Source organism: Elgaria multicarinata, chromosome 4 (assembly GCF_023053635.1).
Source record: "Elgaria multicarinata webbii isolate HBS135686 ecotype San Diego chromosome 4, rElgMul1.1.pri, whole genome shotgun sequence".
NCBI classification, from domain to species: Eukaryota; Metazoa; Chordata; class Lepidosauria; order Squamata; family Anguidae; genus Elgaria; species Elgaria multicarinata.
The window spans coordinates 84597598-84619428 of NC_086174.1; the positions used below are offsets into that span (position 1 = coordinate 84597598).

Here is a 21831-nt window from a genome sequence, read left to right on the forward strand (position 1 = left end):
AACCTCACTTTTCTGATAGTGAAGATCCTCACAGATGATAACTGTAGGTACAGTTTTGCATAATGTCCAACCATGAGAATTATCAACAGAAACCCAGATTTTCAGTAGTGGGCATTCAGCATTTTTGAAGTAGAGCAACCCAGGTTGCCTAAGCTGTCATATCATCATATCAACATTCATTGTATCAACATTCAGCTAGGAAAGGAGCAGCAGGTATAGTTACTTGGGGGGATGCATTACACTGACTAATTGTGCATGGATATATGAAACTGGAGGCAGTTAGATCCCGACTTCTTAATATGAAGAGCACAAGAAAGGCTGTGAATATCCAAAGATGAGCGAAATATACACTGTCACATGTTCCATAGCTTGAGGAAAGGCACTGAAAATAGAAGTTCCCAGGGAAGATTATATAATCTTTAAAAAATACAGATAAGTCAAGAACGATCACAAAACACCAAGACTAAAAAGGCTTACGCAAGACCTTAAGAGCCATTTCTAAAACACCTGGAAAAATAAGGAAATTGCCTAGTACCAAAAGGTCAACAAGGTAAGCACCAGGGAGACCTCTTTGGGGAGAGCATTTGGAATTGACAAGACCCTCTCCAGGTTGTCACAGGCCTTGCCTTGGACAGTACGGGCAGCTGCCAAAGGATGTCAGCATGGTTCATTACCAACATCTACCTGAGGCATTTGAGACTGTGACTGTGAGCAGGAGCAATATATATCCAAGGCAGCCCATGACAGATGTCTCACTTCTTTCATATGCAGCTTGATCCTATGCAAACATTTACTCAGAAGTAAATCAAATTGTGAACAAGGGGGATTACTCCCCAGGACATGTCCATAGGATTGCAGGCTTTCTGTGCTTTAATGGAAACTATTATGCTGGTTTTCTCTGGTGCAATTCAATGAACGTTAATGAAATCTATGCTCATAAACAAAGAAAAGTGTTCAGAGGTGAATTACAGAACAATGCCTCCTGCAGAAACACTTATGAGTAGCCTATTTTTCTTTCAACTCGTTGCATTTCATCGATGTCTGCATCTGTGTGATGTGTGAGTGGGCGTAAATAAAAGGAATTTAATCACTTAATAGTTTAAGCCTGCTGGTATTTGCTACATGTCTTTAACTAAAACCACAGCTATCCTAGCATTGACAAATGGCGTTGGGAATTTTAGTTAACAGTGTTCTGGGAAATCTACTGGAAGCCCAGCAGGACGTCCGACTATATTCTGTATACACAAGAATCGACTGCATATTTATCAAATCTGGTCTTCAAATATGTTGGATGCACTACATGGACATATTTACTAATTAGGGATGGATGAACTGATTTGAACAAATAAAACTATTTGATGTGGCCATAATTTTGGCCTTCCTCTCTTCAAAAACCAAAATAAATCTTTATATGGATTCAAATGTATGATAGTATAACCCTAAAGGAACAATCTTAACCCCCTCAGACGGCTGTCGGGGGGGGGGGAGAGCTGGATGAGGCAGAAATGTCCCTTTGCCAGCAGAGTGGCATGTCCACTGCGGAGGCCCCTTCAACACCCTGTGGAAAGTTCTGTGCTCATAGCAATTCTGCCGATGGTTGGGTCTGGATCAGGAAGGTCCAGGGGTACATTGAGTGCAGACTTGGATTCATTAGATCCAAAGCCTCCATGCTCCAATGACATGCCCCCAAATTGGGCCCTTCCCTATGCCAGTCAGAGGCTGCTGTAAATATTTTCCCTCCCATTGGAACCAAGGGGGAGGGGACCAACAGAACTGCTGGGAGAAAAAGAGGGGAAAGCTGCCCCACACCTCTTGTCCTGGCTGACACAAGCTGGCAGGGCTTTGGATGTGATGGATTATCTACCATAAAACTCTCCATCCACCCCATTTAGGATTGCTCCACCTGGCATTAAAGAAAAATCTACCTTACTTCATCAGAATAATCAGACCAATGGTTTTCATTGTGTCCTTTGGTTTCATTGGAAACATATTTGCAGTTCCTCAGTGACAAAGTCGGGATGGTAGACAAGCTTTCCTGAAAGAAGACAGCTCACCACTACCAATCTTTGACCACAACCGCAGGACAGCATTTTGTGTGTTCTTAGCCCTACTCCCAGATTCAGTTCACATGGGGTAAGGCAGAGACCTGGTTGGCCAGTGCAATGCATGCACCCTAAAATATGATTGAGAACCATTTGCAATGTATAAAGACAACTTGATGTGGAAAGGATTCCCAAACTTAGATGGAAAGCCTTTGACTTAAAATAAAGCCTCTTCCAATTAAAAGTGTGGTCTATTTGAACTGTAGTATTCTCAGTCCAGAGGTGATCCATATAACAATGCACTTGTAATTCGAAACAGCTGGACACTGACTCCTAGATCCAGCTATAGCTAACTATTCATGGTTAGTGGAAGTCAACAGGAAGTCAACTGATTTACGCTAGTTGCCTTTCTTGTCCATATGCAGAGCCAGTGTGCTGGATTTACTCAAGAAGTACCTCTTCTGGCCAAGCCCTGTGAGGCCTTAGGCAAGGGGCTATTTATTAACCTAATCTACTTCCTAGGGATGTCATACTGCTTACCAGGATATACATGTGATAAATAAATAATAAAGCTCTTCACCGGTCCTTCTCTACTGTGCATAGCGGGATCCATTGCAGGCTTGCATGTGTGAACCTGGCACACGTTAACTGCTGGAGAGCACTGATGGCTTTCAGACTATGCCTAAAACTATCATGAACTGCTCACTTCTATAGTAGCAACCATCCAGTGGGGGAGAAATCATTGCAGGAAATTATGCTTTATAGCTTTATCATCTCATGTTCTCTTATATATCTTCAGTAATAGCTAACCAAATTGAATGGATTGCAATTGGATGTTCAGGCACATCCCATAAGATTACTTCCTTGCTCGTATTATAATCTGTGTGAACACTTAACAGTCATTTCCTGCAAACATTCTGTGCAAACAACTTTGAAAATTGCATTCTAGCCAGTAAAAACCAAGACTGTTTGCAAAAGGTAACCACAAAAGGGACATGAAAATTGCTAAAGTGCATTTATTTAAAAAGAGAGAGAGAGAGAAATTGGTGGAAAGTTTGTGGAGTCTTTAAATAGCAAATGCTGCTGCTTTCCCAGCATATCCTGCACACCTCTGGAAACCACATCAATATGTTGAGCTTTAACATTGTGCACATCAAACTAATTTGCCACATGCAAGTAACCTAGTGGGGCTTTCATTAGAGATATAAATCAAAGAAGGATTTACCAAAGAGAAAGCAATTAAAACTGTTGTGGTTTAGCAGAAAAGAGACCAGAATAATAGGAAGGCACATAAACATTTACGTGGTGTGGTCTACAAATCTGCTCATTGCACAGCAGAGCACTCTGCTGATGACCTCCTCCCTTTGTAACCTAGTATACCAAGGATCCCACATGGCCCAGCATCCATTAAAAACAACTTGCAACACTAGTGGAAATGGTTACAATGACTCCTGGCAGGAGCTGCAAGCCCAAAGCTCTATTCCTGTCTGCATGCTTTTGCGTTTATTCTGATGAATCTCCAACATCATTCACTGATCCTGTTCAGCACGCTAAGCGACAGTGGTTAAGCATTTTGAGCTAAATATTATGGCTTAGCGTGTCGTGTGTGAACCATTCCTAACCATAGTGGCTACATAATGATGGATTAAAAATGCTCACTAACCATTTGCTGCAACAGGCGTAGCAGCCTAACCATGGCTTAGTGTGTTGTCTAAATAGGGCCACTGTTGTATCATACACTGCTATATCATACTCTCCCCACCTCCCCAGTTATTATTGGTGTTTGCTGGGATGGCTCACTACTAGTGCTGTTTAGTGACTTGTTTAGTGAAATCAAATGTCAGCACGATTTGCCCACAAATGGACCAGATTGAGGACCTGGATTTAAAATCAAGCCTGTTAATTGGGGACCAGAAAAGTGCAACAAAACAATGTTTCCGTGCTGACGATATATCCCTTGGAACGAATACAGGAACTCAATCTATGACTGATGGGGGGGCCTGTTCAAGATCTGACAAGGAAGTTATTTTAATAATGCCCTGCAGATACAACCTATTGGGGGTGGGTGTAAGCGGCGAGTGTTAGGTGGGAGGCAGCGATGGTGTAGGCGAAGACCAAGGACTCTTGTCGCGCTTCCTCCCTCATCTGCCCCCTTGGTCCATTTAGCATCAGGCGATGGCCTCATGGATGGTAGTCCTCTTTCTCTTATGATGGTGAATGCTAGGTCTGTATGTAATAAGACCAGTATTGTCCATGATTTGATCATGGACGAGCGCCCAGATCTAGCTGTCTTTACGGAGACTTGGTTGGGTGACGTGGATGGACCGCTGTTAGCCCAGTTTGTTCCAGTTGGGTACTCGATTCATCACCGGGCAAGACAGGGCCGTTGGGGAGGAGGGGTTGCTTTGGTATATTCATCTAGTTTATACTGTAGGGTGGTCCCTAGCCCAGACTCGAGATCCTTTGAACATCTTTTGGTATCATGTCTCTCTCGCAAGAACATTGCTTGCAAACTCCTGATAGTGTATTGGCCGCCAGTGCACTTAATGGAGTTTGTCCCTGAATTGACTGAGTTGTTGTCGGACCTGATCTTAGAGTCACACAGGCTGGTGGTCCTGGGTGACTTCAATGTACATGCGGAGGATGCATGTGATGTGTCGGCCAGGGCCTTCCTTGAGACCATGACCTCGTTGGGGTTCTCGCAGAATGTTGTTGGGAGCACTCACATTAGAGGTCATACACTCAATCTTATCTTTGGCCTAGAGTTGGTCGTTGGGGATTGTCATCTAACCCCTCCATCATGGACAGACCATTACCTCTTGCAATGTGTGTTTAAGACACCTCTTCCCCCCTGAAGAGGTGATGGCCCACAAGTCTGGGTCCGCCCAAGAAGCAAGCTGAATCCAGACAGTTTCCAGGGTGCTTTGAGAACCCATAAACCTCGGTGGGATACCGACTACTCAGTGGATCAGTTGGTGCACTGCTATAATATTTGGCTGACCACAGCTATTGATCATGTAGGCCCAAGGCGGCTGCTGGCTTGGGGTCGCCCACGCAATTCACCTTGGTTTTCAGATGAGTTGCATGGGATGAAACAGAGGTTGGGTAGATTAGAGCGGCACTGGAGATGGACCCACTCTCTTGCTGATCGTAAATTTCTTGTATGGCACCGCAAACAATATCATAGGGCTGTGATGAGGACGAAGAAATCTTTCTTCTCCTCATGCCTATATGCATTAAAGAACCGGCCAGCTGGCCTCTTTTCAATGCTCCGTAGCTTGATAAATCCTAACTGTGCAGCAACGGTAGTAGAACCTACAGTTAATGGATGTGACGAGTTTGCCCAATTTTTTGTTGATAAGATTAATGGAATTAGAGCTGGTTTTCCTCCAGGCTTACCCTCTGAGCCGCCACTGGAGGCATCGAGATTACGGCCTACGTTTGATTGTTTTGGCTTAGTATCCTTGACTGAGCTGGAGAGGATTTTCGGTCAGGTTAGGCCGACCACCTGTGGCCTGGATCCATGTCCAACTTGGTTGATCCGCCCTGCTTGGTCGGTGGTGGGTCCACTTTTAATGGCAGTGGTGAATGCATCCTTGATGGAGGCTAGGGTGCCCACCTGCCTAAAATTGGCTAGTGTGCGGCCGCTCCTTAAGAAACCAACTCTTGATCCATCACTGCTGACAAACTACCGACCGGTCTCTAACCTTCCTTTTCTTGGTAAGGTGGTAGAGAAAGTGGTATTGGAGCAGGTTCAAGAGTTTTTCCATGACTCTGATTTTCTAGATCCTTTTCAATCGGGTTTTAGACTGGGTCACAGCATGGAGACTGCCCTTGCCGCAGTCTTTGACTATCTTCTTTTAGCGATGGACAAAGGTCATCTGTCCATCCTGCTGTTATTGGATCTTTCAGCGGCCTTCGACACAGTGGATCATGAATTGTTGATTAGATGGTTGAAGACCCAGGTTGGCCTGGAAGGCCTGGCTCTTGCCTGGTTCCAGTCCTACTTGGATGGAAGGGCTCAGGTGGTTACCATGGGCACCTGTACATCTACCCCCACAGCCCTCCCCTGTGGAGTTCCACAGGGCTCCATCCTCTCACCTTTCATGTTCAATGTATATGTGAGGCCACTGGCAGAGTTAATTAGAGCCCATGGGCTGAGGTACCATATGTATGCTGATGATACCCAGCTTTACATCTCGGTGGGGTCTGACCTCGGTGAGGCAGTTGCTACTCTGTCTTGGTGCCTGGCTGAGATCTGTAACTGGATGTCTAATAGTAAACTAAAGCTTAACCCAGAGAAGACTGAGCTGATGGTGATTGGCCGAGGTCAGCGGCTGGCAGATTTGAGGCAGGAGCTCGTAGATCTGCCTATTTCAGGAATCCGACCAAGGATTGTGACTGAGGTGCGGGACCTGGGTGTTATTCTTGACCAGTCCCTTGCTATGTCATCACAGGTGGGGGCCGTGGTTCGGAGTTGCTTTTATCAACTCCATGTGTTCCACCAAGTTCGCCCCTTTCTGTCAGAGGCTGATCTTACCACCGCAGTCCAGGCCCTGGTTCTTTCCAGACTGGACTATTGCAACTTGTTGTATACAGGGCTTCCCTTGAAGCAAATCCAACGCCTACAGGCTGTACAAAATGCAGCAGCCAGGTTGGTCAAGGGGCTCCCAAAGTGGTCTTCTGTCACTTTGGTGCTTCAAGAGCTCCATTGGATGCCGGTGGCTGCTAGGGTGCGCTACAAGGTCTTGTTGACCATGTATCAAGCCCTGCATTGCTTGGGTCCTGGATACCTGAGCACTCACCTTTCTCCTGTGTCTCACCATTGGCAGACTCGCTCTCAGGAGCAGGGTACCCTGATGGTTCCCCACTACAAATTGGAATGTGCCGGGGCCAGGGCTTTTTCAGTGGCTGGCCCCCAGTTATGGAACAATGTGCCACTGGAGATTCGACAGGCTCCCACTTTCAATTGCTTCAAACGCCTTTGTAAGGCATTTTTATTTTCACAAGAGTCTGGGGAGGGGGTGGTTTAAATTGGGGTTGAGGACTTTTAATGGTTTGAGGGTGAGGGTTTTAATGGAATTGTTGTAATGTGGGTTGAGGGTTTTAATGGAATTGTTTTATGTGTTATTGTAAAGCGCCTCGATGCCAGAAATGGTGAGGCGGCGCTATAAAAATGTTTTAAATAAAATAAATAATAGTGCTGGAGAGATTGGAGTGAGCACAGTTCATCCAGGTTATGGATCACACCCACAGATAGGTCAGAAGGGAGAGACTTATGACACAAGACTTTAGTAGCCCTTGCGCAGGACCAGAGTAGTTGGAGAACAGAGGCTATCCAAGCGGCTATTGTGGGATGCTTAGTTCTCTCTTTGCTGAACATCCGCCATCAAGCAAAGACTTTAGCCCTATTCAGGCATTCTACATCTCGGTACAGTAAATGCATTAGGAGAGGGAATGTACTAACCCTACCTCCTCCTCATGTATTTCCATCACCTTCTGCTCACAGGAGGTGACTTTCTGAAGAGGAAAGCCTCTGGTATCTATGGAGGTGCTTCCTGTGATTCAGAATGCTGAAAAATCAGTGTTCAAAATCTTGTGTAGAGTCGCCATGAATATGGGAGGCTCTCCTCTTCAGCAAACCACCCTCCATGAGTAGAAAGCGGTGGAAATGCACAAGAAGGGGTCAGGGTTAGTGCACTCCGTCTCCTCAAGCATTTGCTGCAGTGAGATGTAGAACACCTGAATACAGCTTCTGTTATTTAGACAGGCCTTTGACCCGCAGAGCTTATTTGACTTTTTAATTTCTGGTTCTTCTCAAATGTTTTAATGTGGCCTCTTTTGGTGTTTTTGATTGGTTATTATTAGTAGTGCTGTTAGCCATCTTGGATGCTTATGCAGAAATATGTGATATAAATGGAAACAAATGAACAAACAAATAACTAAATAAGGATTAAGAATAAAACAATAGAGAGGTCAAAAATTAAGCAGTAGTATGATGCTACAACAAGACTGTATAACAATACAGACACCTCCAACTAGTCTCACCCTTTTTGTACATGTGTTACTTATGAAAACAATCTGATTATATTCTTTATGTAAGGAGAGCAGAAACAGCATAGACATTTAGAGCAGAGCAGTTTGCATCAATTTCTGCTTTTTTGCTCATAGTCAAGAGGAAGGCATGGCAGTGCCAAAGATGCACAGACAAGAAGGAATTGTATTGAATAAAATTACATGAAGTGTATTACATCTTGTTATATTATGATTTATTGTCTTATTTGCAGAAAAAACAGTCTGCTATATTAATCTAAAACTTCAGAAGAATAACCATTGTTTTATAAAGTCAAAATATGTTTTAAACCACCCCACATGGGATATTTTCTTAGAAGTACCATTTCACCAAATTACCATACTGGATATCCAGAAAGGTTGCATAGATGGTGATGACTTATCAATTGGTCATAGCCAGTCAATCCACATTTTCCCATGTGTACAATCCTTGAGAGAATAAGGGAGCAATCTTTGACTCAAGATATGCTGGTTGATAGACTGTACCACTATAGGATATGGTGGAAGCCCAGGTATGCCAGTGGAACCCGACTTAAGCCTCTGCTACTGGAGATACACCAGTGCAACTGAGCAGATATGCTGTTGGAATGCTACACCAGTGTACCTGTTCCACCAGTGTAGCAGCCAAACTGGTGGTGGACATGTAGGTGGGACAGAGGAGGGACAGGAATAGGTTTACACCAAATCATACACCCCTCCATACTCTGAACATGCTCTCAATGATTGCGAGATTTATGCTAAACCAGAGCAGTCATAACTACAATTCCACACATAGAACTTAAAGGAGAGGGGAAGAGAATTACTCCCACCACCACCTCCTTCCCATCTCACTCATATCACTGTGACAGATGATAAGATATGATGTAACTCTCCACCCAATCACAACACACCAACACCTGTATATAAAACACCAATGGTGAGGCCATCGCCCCATTCAGCATGGGGCGATATTACTCTAGCCTCATATTGAGCATGCTTAGAACACACAAGGGAGAACTCTGGCAATGGGAAACATGGAGAAGGGGCATTTTGTGCAAAAGGGGATACTTTGCACAAAACAGCCTGCCAGCTTGACCACACATGGAAAGAGCATGATGATGACACTCGTCTTCCTAGAAGGCTTTGGGTACCCTGCCTCAAGACTCTAGACATGGGTGCCTAATGCTGTTGGGGTGATGTCATGGAGATAACATGAGAATGATACTCCCAAACCCAAAGCCACTCCTGTAATCCAAAGGCAATGAGAGAGCATCCTGCACCAGTAAGCAAGGGAAGGGTAGCAACTATACCAAGAAGTATAACAGTGGTAAATGCCTCCCATGTCTCCTCACTATCTTTGCTATGCTGTGGTGACTGGTTGGCAACCCATAAATGTTTCCTTCTTTCTTTTACTTTCAGACTTTGCTCCATCCCTAAAGCTGTTCAGTAAAGGCTTTCACTTTGCCACAGATGTTGTTCATTTACTGTGAGTTATTGGCAGATAGGGATGCCTTTTCTATGCCCATTCAGTCTGGCTTCAGCTGGCCTCAGGATGAGATTTTGATGGGTGGGTGGGGGAAAGCAAAAGGGGTAGAAAAAAAGCTGCTTAATACAATAAAAGATCTCTGGCACATTTTGGACCCTTCGGTCCTTCCTCGGGGGTAATTTGTTAGAATGTAAGAGATATTGTCTACTTCATAACCCTGTTTCCTATACATGGGGGGACAGGAAGACTATTTCTTCCAGATTTCGGGCCCAATAGGTAAATATTATTCAGTAGGGGTGTGATCCGCTCCGATTAGGAGCGTAGAAGCAGTAGCGGATTGGCCTGCTCCGCCTTACCCAGAGGCGGAGTAGGAGCGGACCGCGGACCCCTAGAAGCAAGGCGAAGAGAAGCGACCATTTTTCGGAGCTCCTAGTTCAGGCGGAGCGCTCCGGTCGCCATCTTGAAAACATTTCGCCATAGGATTGCATTGCGGCAAATAATCGCGCATAACTAGGTTGTTTTTGAAGCTATCGTTCTGGAAATTCTTGTGCTCAGAGAGTCGTGGATGGGGGTCATTTTGAGACCACTCTCACCTCTCTGCGTCGTGTGGGTCGCGTGCTATATTTTTTTGAAAATCGGGTCAACCGCGCGGCTCAAACGGCATTTTCGGCTTTTCGCCCATAGGATTGCATTGAGGGAAAGAATCGGGGATAACTGGGGGGGGGGTTAAGCTATCGTTCTGAAAATTCTTGTGCACAGAGAGTCGTGGATGGGGGTCATTTTGAGACTACTCTCAACTTTCTGCGTCGTACGGGTCGCGCGCTAGAAGTTTTAAAAAAATCGGCGGGAAAAATACCTTTTTCAAAGGGCTGAGGGGCAGAGTCAGCTCCCGGTCATGATGATCCCAAAGTTAGAGGAGGGCATAGGCAAAACAGGTAACTTGGGATTCTGGGAAACTTCTCTTTCTTCATCTGAACGGGCTTTTCCCCGTGTTTTTTAACACAGTAGCCCCACCAAATGCACAAACACAACCTGAAATCATATACTAAGCCAAGAATAAGAGATAGAAACACAGCACTGCTCCCCACCCTAACTTTGGGGAACAACTGAAAAGATGTGGTGCAAGGGGATGAGCTCCCCTAGGGCATCTCATTGTGGACGTGCCCCCACTCTCTCCTGCACTGGAAGGCCATTAGAGCCTTCCAAAGAGAGTAAAACGGTGGAGCAATGCCTATCATGAGTTGAAGTGAATGTTCACTTTTTAGTGGTGGAGCGATGCCTGTTATGAGTTGAAGTGAGCGTTTACTTCTTAATCTCAGAGCTGATGGTGGCTGTCTTGAGTTGAACTGGCAGCTGCTTCCCCCTCCCCCGGGCACGTCCCCCTATTGCTGGTAAAAGACAGATATAGCCTTTTTTAAAAAAATCTTCTTGCTGTTTATTGAGCAACACTGCTGCTTTTAATTCCACCCCTCCTTTGTTTATTTATTGATTTATTCCATTTTATATGCATTACTGGCTTATCCTTGGCTCACTTCCTTATGCCCCCAGAAATGCCAGCTGCATGCCTGCTTGCCTTCCCTCCCTCCTCCCCTGCCCACCTCGCAGGGATGTTGTGTGTGTGTGGCTTTGACTCAGGGGAGAAGTCCTTCCTGCACTCACTTGGAGTTTTGGAAGTTCCAAATTTTGCAGGTTTAAGCCCCGCCAAAAAACAGGGGATGATGGGACTGCCTTGAGTCTCGGCGTGCGTATGTATCCCTGGATAAGCTTTCATGGTGGTGAGTTTGAGGTTTTTTTTTAACGTGCAAAATTGATGGAGCTATGGAAAGGGGTGTTGGATTTTCATAAATTCCCCAAAAATCAGGGGATGATGGGACTGCCTTGAGTCTGGGCGTGCGTATGTATCCCTGGATAAGCTTTCATGGTGGTGAGTTTGAGGTTTCTAACGTGCAAATTGACGGAGCTATGGAAAGGGGTGTGAATGGGGTGCCCGATTTTCAAAAATTCCCCAAAAATCAGGGGATGATGGGATTGCTTTGAAACTTGGCGTGCGTGTGTATACCCCCATGAGGTGTCATGGTGCCAAACGTGAGGTTTCTAACTTGAACAGAAAAAAAGTTGTATAATTTTTTAGCTTTCAATGCAAGCCTATGGGGGGGGGGGAAACGGAGCTCCGGATCCGGATCCGGAGCTCCGAGCGGAGCGGAGCGGAAGTGGGCGGAGCGGGGGCGGGGCGGAGCGGCCCAATCCGGAAAATGGCGGATCTGCAAGTGAAGCGGAGCGGGGGGTCCGTGCACACCCCTATTATTCAGCTATTCATAAATACATGGTATTTAACTATTCTGTAGTCCTCCTCCTTCAGATTGCTTAAACAGTGATTGCACCAAAAGCAATGTCATGTTTGGGCAGCAGCATAAAAAGAACATACAATTCTTATGGTTTCTGGAGAATGCACAAAATATTTTGTTTAAAGAGGCAAAAGCTATGAGTCAAAATTCCAAACATGCCACATAGATTTTTAGGTTCTTTTATCAAAGCAAAGCCACCAGTAGTGTCCAACAGAAGTTCTGATGAAATAAGCCTTTATAAGGAATTGGTATTCATCTCTTCAAACACATTGAAGAATAATAATCTTAAGTACCTTTTTCTCTTGGACACTTCGTTTTTCGTACAACACATTTTCTTGTCTCATTTGTATGTGGGCATAGTTTGCCCTTTGTAGAAGGAAGCTGTAGGATTTCTCTGGACCTTGTTTCATTCCCCCTTTTGAAACCACATGATTTCCCCTTTTTTGTGCAAAGACTCCATGGGCTCCATTCATTAACTTTGCAATGCACTGTAACAAAGACATGACACAAATAAGTCTGACCAAATAATATAGATAATCTATATACATGCAGAAACTACATGGTATATTACTTCCACATATTGCACATCATATATTTGCAGGAGGAAGGGGAAATCCGTTCTACCAGTGGTTTCCATTCTATTGGCAGGTGGCCAGCGTTGGATGGCCATCTGCCAATTTTTTGACTTTCTTCTGTTCCCGTGCTTTTTAACCACATTTGATGTATAGACATGAGCAGATAATAATGTTGATTTTTATGCTGTGAAAACCATCACCTGCTGATACAGATGAAGCTGCTGTTAATGGCACAAAAGTATTCATTTATCTCTGGCCAGTTGGCAACCATAACATGGCACCACGCTGGATTTTCATGCTGTAAGTTAGAGGAGACCATGACAAGTTTGGCATACACTCAGATGAAAAACAATTATATCATATATTTCAAATAAAAGTAGACTATAAGATTTGGTAATAGAAGTCCCATTTCTTGCATACTTTCCTTCTTGGAAAACTTTAGTGTAGTGCATGCATTTTATTGGAGGGAACTTTAGTTGTCCATTATTCTTTGTGACATATTAACATCAGCTTTCAGAGGTATCATTCTGTTATCTTAATGAGAGTCACCCCTCCTTGCAATCGAAAGCCACTGCCACTGAATCAACATGCTAAGCAGATAATCTAACAAGCAGAACTCCTAACCAGCACAGTTTATTTTAAATGAATGGGATTTTCTTAGAAACAACATTTGCTGAATTGTAACCTAGACGTTTACTACATTTAACCATTGATGAGTTGGTCCAATATAAATTGTTCTTGCAGAATGAGGCCATTTCACAATTTCAATTTGTGTCCCTTCATCTCTGACTACACAGTTGTAATGCCTTATACAGGATGTAGTCCAAGTGGCAAATTCTTCAGGCATGAAAATGCAAATATTTAATATATACCTTCATCTAATCCCATGTCACTCAACCTGAAAGAATCCCATGTAATACAACTAAGCAATGGGCCCACAGCTAAGAAACTATATGCCCAGGATGATAATAGCATGTGTGAAATAAACCATAGAGTTGGCATGGATCAGCTATATTCATACCTTTCAATAGAAGCTTGAGGAGAAATTCTTTGGGCAAGTAATTCATTTTATGGCTCTCATGTGATTGTTCTGCTTCATGCAACCATGAGAACAGAAAGAACCAGGATGTTCCCCCCCAATCCCCCCACACAAATACCTTAAACAAAAAGAGAAAGAAAACACTTTCCTAAAGTGTATACTTTTAATTTTGTGCATGGCTTCCCTTTGCTAACTTTTAATTGCATATCTTAATAGGTATAGTCAACCAATATGGCCAAAAAGAATCCTCATGGAAGAGGTTTATTGCGCATATCGCTTACAATAGATAATTTACTTACCAATATCACTGCACTCCATAGTGTTATTGTTGGGTTCCAGCCAATCAGGGCAGTTTTCAAGGCACTTTCCAATGCGTAAGTAAAACCCATTTTTACACTTTGTGCAGAAATTTTGATTGAAGCAGGCTTCACAGTCAGGTTGACATTCTGAAGCATAAGAAATAAGCAATTAGTTCCTGCCATATTCTTCTACGTTATATAATCTATTCAAGTCAGCAAGAGATCATATGTAAGACCAGGTTATAAACATCCGAACATAAGAAAATAAGAAGATCCATGCTAGATCAGACCAAGGATCCATCCATTCCAGCATTCTGTTCACATAGTGGGCAACTTGCACAAAAAACAGGTGTTGGCCTTAACCATAAACAATATACTATATGAAATGAACAATCAAGACTATAGAGCACTTACAATATACAATACATTACACATTTAAAAATACAGTAAAAAGGTGCTTCACAAGCTTGGTTGGCTTGGCCAGACGCTTTTCGACTCGGAAGTCTTCTTCAATGGCCAGTCACACGGCTGATCCACAGTCAGAGAAATAACTGCAAAGCAGCGGCTGACTGAAGAATTTCCAGGAATAAAGGATTAAATATATGTCACTGCCATCCAATTGCACGTCAAGGGTAATAGTTTTTTGGCTACCGTGGACGACAAAGATGGAGATGCATATTGTCATCCACGGTAGCAAAAAAACTATTACCCTTGACTTGCAATTGGAGGGGAGTGACATATATTTAATCCTTTACTCCTGGAAATTCTTCAGTCAGCCCCTGCTTTGCAGTTATTTCTGCAAAGCAGCAACGTGACTGGCCATTGAAGAAGACTTCTGAGTCAAAACGCATCTGGCCAAGCCAAACAAGCTTGTGAAGCACTTTTTTACTGTATTTTTAAATGCGTAATGTATTGTAAGTGCTCTATAGTCTTGATTGTTCATTTCATCTTATTTTATTATAAAATTTTGTTGCAATCCATCACCTTAACCTCTTTGGTCCTCACATAGTGGGCAAACCTTTCATTTCTGACCACATACGTTGGGCACTAGTCTTGTACCTTAGGACACATTATTAGCAAGAACATAAACTGCAATAATTACAAATGGTTTCTGTCTGGGTAATTATCTCTATCTAAAATGGGGTTTAGGACCAGTTGATGACATAACTCTTGAGGCATAGCTATTTATGTGAGCATGGATTTTCTAGGGGACACTCTACATTAACTACAAGGGTGTTGAGCAAATCAGATTTATGAGGTTTATGTCATAGCTGTGTTTGAACCATATATGAACTTACTATAAAGTGAGCCTGAAATGAACACCAGTATCTACTATGAATGTCTGAACAATCACCAATAATTCTTATGGCTCATGTGTGATTTCAAAAGTCCAAAGGTTTTTAGAATACCGAATACAAAGACATAACAAAGGCTAGTTGCAACTTTCTCCTCAACTTACTTGCACACTCATTTCTTTCTGGGGATCGTTGTCCAAAATATCCACTGGGACAGGATGAAAGACACAGCCCTATCTGTTTCATGCCATTCCTCTCCAGAAAAAAAAAGAGTCGAGGTTTACATAATATGCATCCATTGTATTCTGAACATGTTGCACATCCTCCTTGGCAAGCTTGGCTCATATTGCGATGCGCTAAGAAGAAAAGTGACCAAAAAAAAGGGGAGAGATTAGCGAAATCACTGATAATATCTCTCCAATCTTTAAATCTTGTACTGAAACATTAATTTTTCTGCAGTTTGAAAATCAACATTTCATAGTGAGCTTGTTTCTTTACTGTTGTTAATAATATTCATTTATTGCAAAAACAGCTTCACAATCCTTATTACAAGAAGGGGGAAAATAACAAAAAATGTATGTGGCTCCTGATCCGACATTGTTTACTTGGAAGAAAACCACACTCTAGAAATAGGGTTTACTCTCATAGGATTGCAGTACAATTCTGTGCCTGTTTACACACCAGTAGTGGTGCTTCTCGATGAACCTTTTAATCATGCTTTTTATCATGCCCTGCCTCATTCACAGAACTTTATGAGGGGTCCAGATGATGTCGTGATTCACTCATTTCCCAACCATTTCATCAGTCTTTTTTCTTAGTGCAGAAAAAGATGGAATACCTGCACAATGACTTCTAATTGGTAGCACTCAATGTCCCACTAAGTAAAATAGAGGTTATGCATATGGAAAGGAGGACAGAGCTCCTGTATATTTAGCACTTGCATAGAAAAGGGAATTTCAGCAGGTGTCATTTGTATGCATGCAGAACCAGGTGAAATGCTCTCTTCAACACAGTGGTTAAAACTGCAGGAGCCCTGCCCTCTTGACCAGAAACAAAAGAGGGCAGGGCTCCTGCAGCTTTAACTGTTGTGATGAAGAGGGAATTTCACCAGGTGTTGGTTTATATACAAATGACACCTGCTGAAATTCCCTTTTCTAGACAACTGTAAAGATGCAGGAGCCCTGTCCTTCTTTTTATATTGTCACCCTAATTGGGTATAATGTAGGGTAATAGTGTGGCCAACCGCCTTGTATATGAGCTTCTTTAGCTAAGTATTTTATAGCACGCTCATGACTGGCCGCTCACAGTTGTTTGCAAGTCATTTTGACAATGCAGTGATCCTCCTGCACTTCTCCTCCTGCTCCTTTTCCCATCACAAAATAAGACCCTCAAACCCCGACTTTTCTATGCTATAGCGATGTTTGTCACTATTTCTTGCCATGTGCAGGAAAAGCTGCACTATAAAATGCCCACTAGAGGGTGCTGTCCCACTAAACTGAATGGGACACGTGGTTGTTGCTTTCTTCCCTTTTCTTCTCTATGTGATTCTGCTCTTCCCTATTGCGAAAGAGAACCAGGAAGCGGAGCAATAGTACGAAAATGTTATTTCCTGCCCGCCATCTTGACGACAGCATGTTGGTACCATGAGCCCTCAAAACCCCGCACTCGCTCCTTAGTTTGCCTCTGAAGGAGCCGACGCTACCGCCATGCCCATGCACCTAATGCAACTGCACAGGTGCGGGGCAGCGGCAGCTCCTTCAGAGGCAAACCTATTAAAAACCTTTTTTAAAAAATAACAAAAACCTTTATGCACTTCTTTGGCATGGGCCTCCTTCTGCCCACATCGGAGAAGCACGGAGGCGTTCCAGCAGCCATTCAGTTTGCTGGCCTGCCCTCTCCTCCCTGTCAGGCTGATGGCGACCAATCAGGGGTCACCAGGACACACCTCCACTGCAAGTCTGGAGCAAGGCAACAGACAGAGATGCACATTATCACCTTCCTCCACAGAAAAAAGTCGGGTTAAGTCCCCCACTTTTTAAATTCTGAGCTTCAGGGGGAAGCCCTGGGATGGCTCTGCAATGGCTGCTGCATCATATAAATGAGGTAGCACCACTACAGAGCCACCCCAGGGCTTTCCCCTCGTATAGACAGACCCCTAGAAAATGCTGGAGCTCTGTGGCAGGCAGGCAGAGGGGCTCCTTGGCAGAAGAGTCACTTTGGAAAGCAATGAAGGCATGATAGAGAAAAAGCAGCTAGGTTTGCATTGGTAACCGAGAAATCAAGGCAACGTTGTATGGATATTCATATAGTAGATTGCTTTTCTAAGGATATTTATTCTTAATTGAATTGTTTTGAATATAATTTGTTGTGTTTTGTCATCTTATCATTCTAGGAGCATACCTGGTTTTTGCATTCTGCAAAAATAAACATTAAACTTTGTAAGTAAACAATAAACAAACAATACACTTTGAACTAGAATGGGGAAAAGGAGTTCTTGAAGGTGGCAAGTCTAAAACCTGCACTATTCTACCATAATCTTGCCTGGGATGACTATTTTCACATATTTTGAAATAGTCTCTAAAAAAGAACTTGTTTTACCCACACAAGAAGAATATCACAAGCCATAAAAACACAGAAAAGTCAGTAAAGACTATCATTGACTTCTCCATACTCGCCATGTGTGCTCCCTTACAGAGGATCTTCCTGTAGAGGCATCCCTTATTTGAAGGGCTGCCTTGCCCAATGCCAATTTAAAGATAAAGAACTGCTGCATATCAGGTTAGCAGGCTGATTAGACAGGTCACAATCTCCCACAGTATGGTGAGATGTACTGCATTTCTATTTAAATTATAATTATTATTTCTAAATTTGCATATATACACACATATATATATATATATCAGCATATGCAAATTTATGCAAATCACTACCATCTTTTTGGTGATTCATAAGTGGCAACCCTACTGTGTACACAATCATAACCAATGACATCTAAAAATGAAAATGTTTATAGACTTTTCTGTTTTCTTTTTTTTGTCCCTTTGTGTTTCAGTAGCAGGGAAAAACCATGAATGGACTCAGAGGATCATATCAGTGAAGCTGAATCCACATGTTTTTCTGCTTTAAAATTTCTCAAAGAGCTTAACAGAAACAAGCAAAATTGAATCCCATCGCTGATGATATTTTACTGACCAATCATCAAAAAGGATATTCTAGGAGGGACACCACAACATTTTAACCCCCTCTGGTTAAGACCAGATGTGATTATTCCTCTGGAACACCTATATCTTCAGTTATTGAGGATTTTTATTTATTTATTTTTTAAAAAAAGAAGAACCACAATGAATGCTTTTAAAATACACTGGTTTTTATCCTGTAATTTAAATCCTGCAATTTAATTCTGAATGCATCCAAGAGCAGGCTTTTGAACTTTGATATGAATCTTGCTGTCCTCTCTCCTGAAACCTCATGCCCATGCTAGGACTAGAAATTTGCAGAAATACTCCTTTCGATAACAGTGTAATTGTTTACAGGTCTACTCAGAAATAAGCCCCATTGAATTTAATGGGGCTTACTTCCAGATATGTAGGTATAGTATTGCAGGCATAGTGCAAAATAAAGGATGGGTGATGGAGCATGTTCATTATTGTAGGAAAGTATTTTCACTGCTTTAATTTCAACTGACCACCCCCTAATGTCTTATTTCCCATTAGTACTATTGTCATGTCCATAGGTTAACTGCTTTCTGCTTTCCTTATTATAAATCAGAGGAAGAAGTCATTGAATATATTGCTGGCTCGAGAAAGAAACACCAAAAGCCCTGAGGGAGAATTTTCTAATATCTGCATGGCGATATACCACATTTTCCTTTTGACATCTGAACACAAAGAAATTTAAACCACAGCTCAACAAAGAGAAGTCTACAAAACCGCACAACAGAAAGATGTGCACAAGGAACACACAGGAATTCAATCATGGTAATCAAATAATACAAATAAAGACACATTGAGCCTCATAATTAGAATAAAAATTGAACAAAAATAAAATGTTGCATTTGTTGAGAAATTGTTCCAAGGTTAAGAGAAAACCACCAGGGAATGATGCAGAATTTATTCAGTCTGATAGTTTCTTTAGCACAACAGAAATAACCCCTAGATCAGCCACACAAACCACAACTGGTTTGCTCTTCATCCAATTTTTTTTTAAAAAAAAATAAGCTGAAAAGAATTCTTTTCATACAGAGCAAGAGAAAGGTTTTCCCCTCCCCTCCTCATGCTCTCCGCCTAGTTCCTCCAAAATTTATACGAGGTCAGTTTAGGCAAGGACACAAATAAACTCACTTTTACTAGGTCAATGTACCTTGAGGTTGTTTTGAATGGGAAATTCTCAAGACATAGTAATACTCCCCACCAAAGGTGGTAATATATACTTCCATAAAGGCATTATAATTAACACTGGCAAAGCCAAGTTATTCCCCCCCCAGTCCAATCTGATTTTGTCCAAATCAGAGGACAAAAGGTCTATAAAGTTGAATACTTGTGATAATTGAGGACTACAGCCTGTATTATTAGCTTTCATTCAGGAAAAATTAAACCTACACCTGAGGTCTTGAATGTGGTACCAATATGCCTGTGGACACCTCTCTTGGCAGGCACCAAACCCTCTGCCCTTCCTCATTTTTATTTTATTTCTTAAGAATTTAAAAATATATATTATTATTTAACTGGGAGGTCTCCTTCAGTGCCATCTTAATTGGAGTTCACAAGAGTGGTTTTAAGTTTTGGAGCTCAAATACCCATCTTGTACTTATGTTCTTTGGAAAGTTTCTTTTCTTTTAGTCTCACCAGTTTGCTTCCCAGAAAATGAGTGTTTTGTGAGCAGTCATGCCCACTATGGCAACCATTTTAAGAACAGCAAGTCCCCATGGCAGCCATTCTATGAGAATGCCCATGATGACATATTCTCAAAATTCTTATGAGTGGTGTGAGAGGCTGTGATTCCATTCTCCACCACATATTGCTGGTAAGATAATTGAAACTGGATGTATCAAAACAATCAGTTTTCAGGGATGTTATTTATATTATTTAGTTCCAGCACCTTCTGCTGCTGTACCTGTTACAATGTGTATATTCAAGATGGCATTGTGAAGATCCCAAATTGTCCTGATTTGTAAAGCGAAATACCTACCATTTGTTGCCATAAGAGATTCCTAACTTAACTAGCTTCTGATTCCTACACAACTTGTCTGGAATTTAAAGGTATGCCTAATGGCTTTTGACATACTCTTTTCCCCTGAGCTAACAGCCATATCCTAAACTACTTTTGAAATTACAGTTTCATGAACAGTTTGCCATGGAATGAAAAGTTGTTGCTCATGAAACACAAGTCTAAATTCCCATAGGGCATGAAATTACCGGGTCCAGCAGGCCTTTGGATATTGGCCCGGCAAATGTTTATGATAAAGAGCAGGGTTGAGCAGAAGGTAGATGTCCAGATGTTTTGGTCTTCAACTCCCCTAACCCCCTACCAGCATGGCCAATGGTCAGGAATGCTGGGAGTTGGTCCAAAACATCTGGAGTTCTACCTTTTGTCCACACCTGATAATAGAGGCCTCTTCTTAAAAGAAAATGTATTTTGGACTCTCATGAAAACATCTCATAACTCAATTATTTGGGCATGGCAGTTGAGCCACTGTTTAAGCAACCATAGTTTTAAAATAATTACACTTCCCCAAGTTAAGACTTCACAGGGAACTGTGTTTAGCTTAAGACCAGAAGTGGATGCTTAAGATCTTCTCTTCTGCTGCATGAAAAAGGGAAAGGAAGTACATGGGTCCAATGCTCACAATAGCTCATTCATGTACTGATAAACAAACCACCGTTTCCTGATAGGTCTGAACTGCATCTTTCAATCACATGTTAAAAGTATGGGTTTGAGTTGGGCTCCACATGTATAATCTGACCACAGTGCAGAAGAAAATCACATTTCTATAGAACTTCTCTACAGACAGGCCTAAATCTATTGTTATTAGTCATAATCTCTTGCAAGATTTCACAGTTGCCACTGATACTTTGCACAATACCAAAGAACACAGTTCAAGTAAAGTACTGAAAAGTCAATGAGTGTGCACTAACTAATGTAAACAAAAGCTGAGTTTAGTTATTTGGCTAGTAACTTAATGACTTGCATTATTAAATGTTCCACATTTGCTCATCAGCTCCCAAACTGTACAGGGATCATTCAATTCATTCCCCAGTGTTACAGTAGCAACTTCCTTTAGAGTTTTCTGAGACAAAAGCTTTTGTCATGCAGATGGTTTTAAAAATAAAACGGGGAAAATAGAAACCATTGAAAGAACAGCAGGAACATATTTTGCTTTAAAGCTTTTCTTCCTATCCCAGATAAACTACAAAAAGCCTGTAATCCTATTTTCGAAGTTATAGTGTTGCCTGCCATATTAAGTAACAAGACTTAATGTAGTCACTCAACTTTACTGCTGGCCTGAAAAACAGGGACCCACTAAACGGAACGCAGCCTACCAGCCATATATTATGGCCTCTCAGGTGGTTGTTGACATCCCCATTTGTTTTTGAAGTCCCAGACAGGTAATCCAAACAAACATATTTTGCAAGCCCTTGGGATGAACCTTATATGGCTATGTTTGGCTTGGTGGGTTAAAGTAGAAGTATGGCTTATATT

The 21831-nt window shown here is 42.3% G+C and overlaps 1 protein-coding gene across 1 annotated transcript in view; it reads right to left on the minus strand.

Annotated features, from left to right (window-relative positions):
• RSPO3 (R-spondin 3) overlaps positions 1-21831 on the minus strand; it is a 63725-nt gene that overhangs the window by 16490 nt on the left and 25404 nt on the right. Inside the window, exons 2-4 of the mRNA XM_063124708.1 lie at positions 15297-15488; positions 13838-13984; positions 12218-12412 (exon numbers count right to left, since the gene is read on the minus strand). Of these exons, the coding sequence (XP_062980778.1) occupies positions 12218-12412; positions 13838-13984; positions 15297-15488 (534 nt within the window). The remainder of the gene's footprint in view (positions 1-12217; positions 12413-13837; positions 13985-15296; positions 15489-21831) is intronic.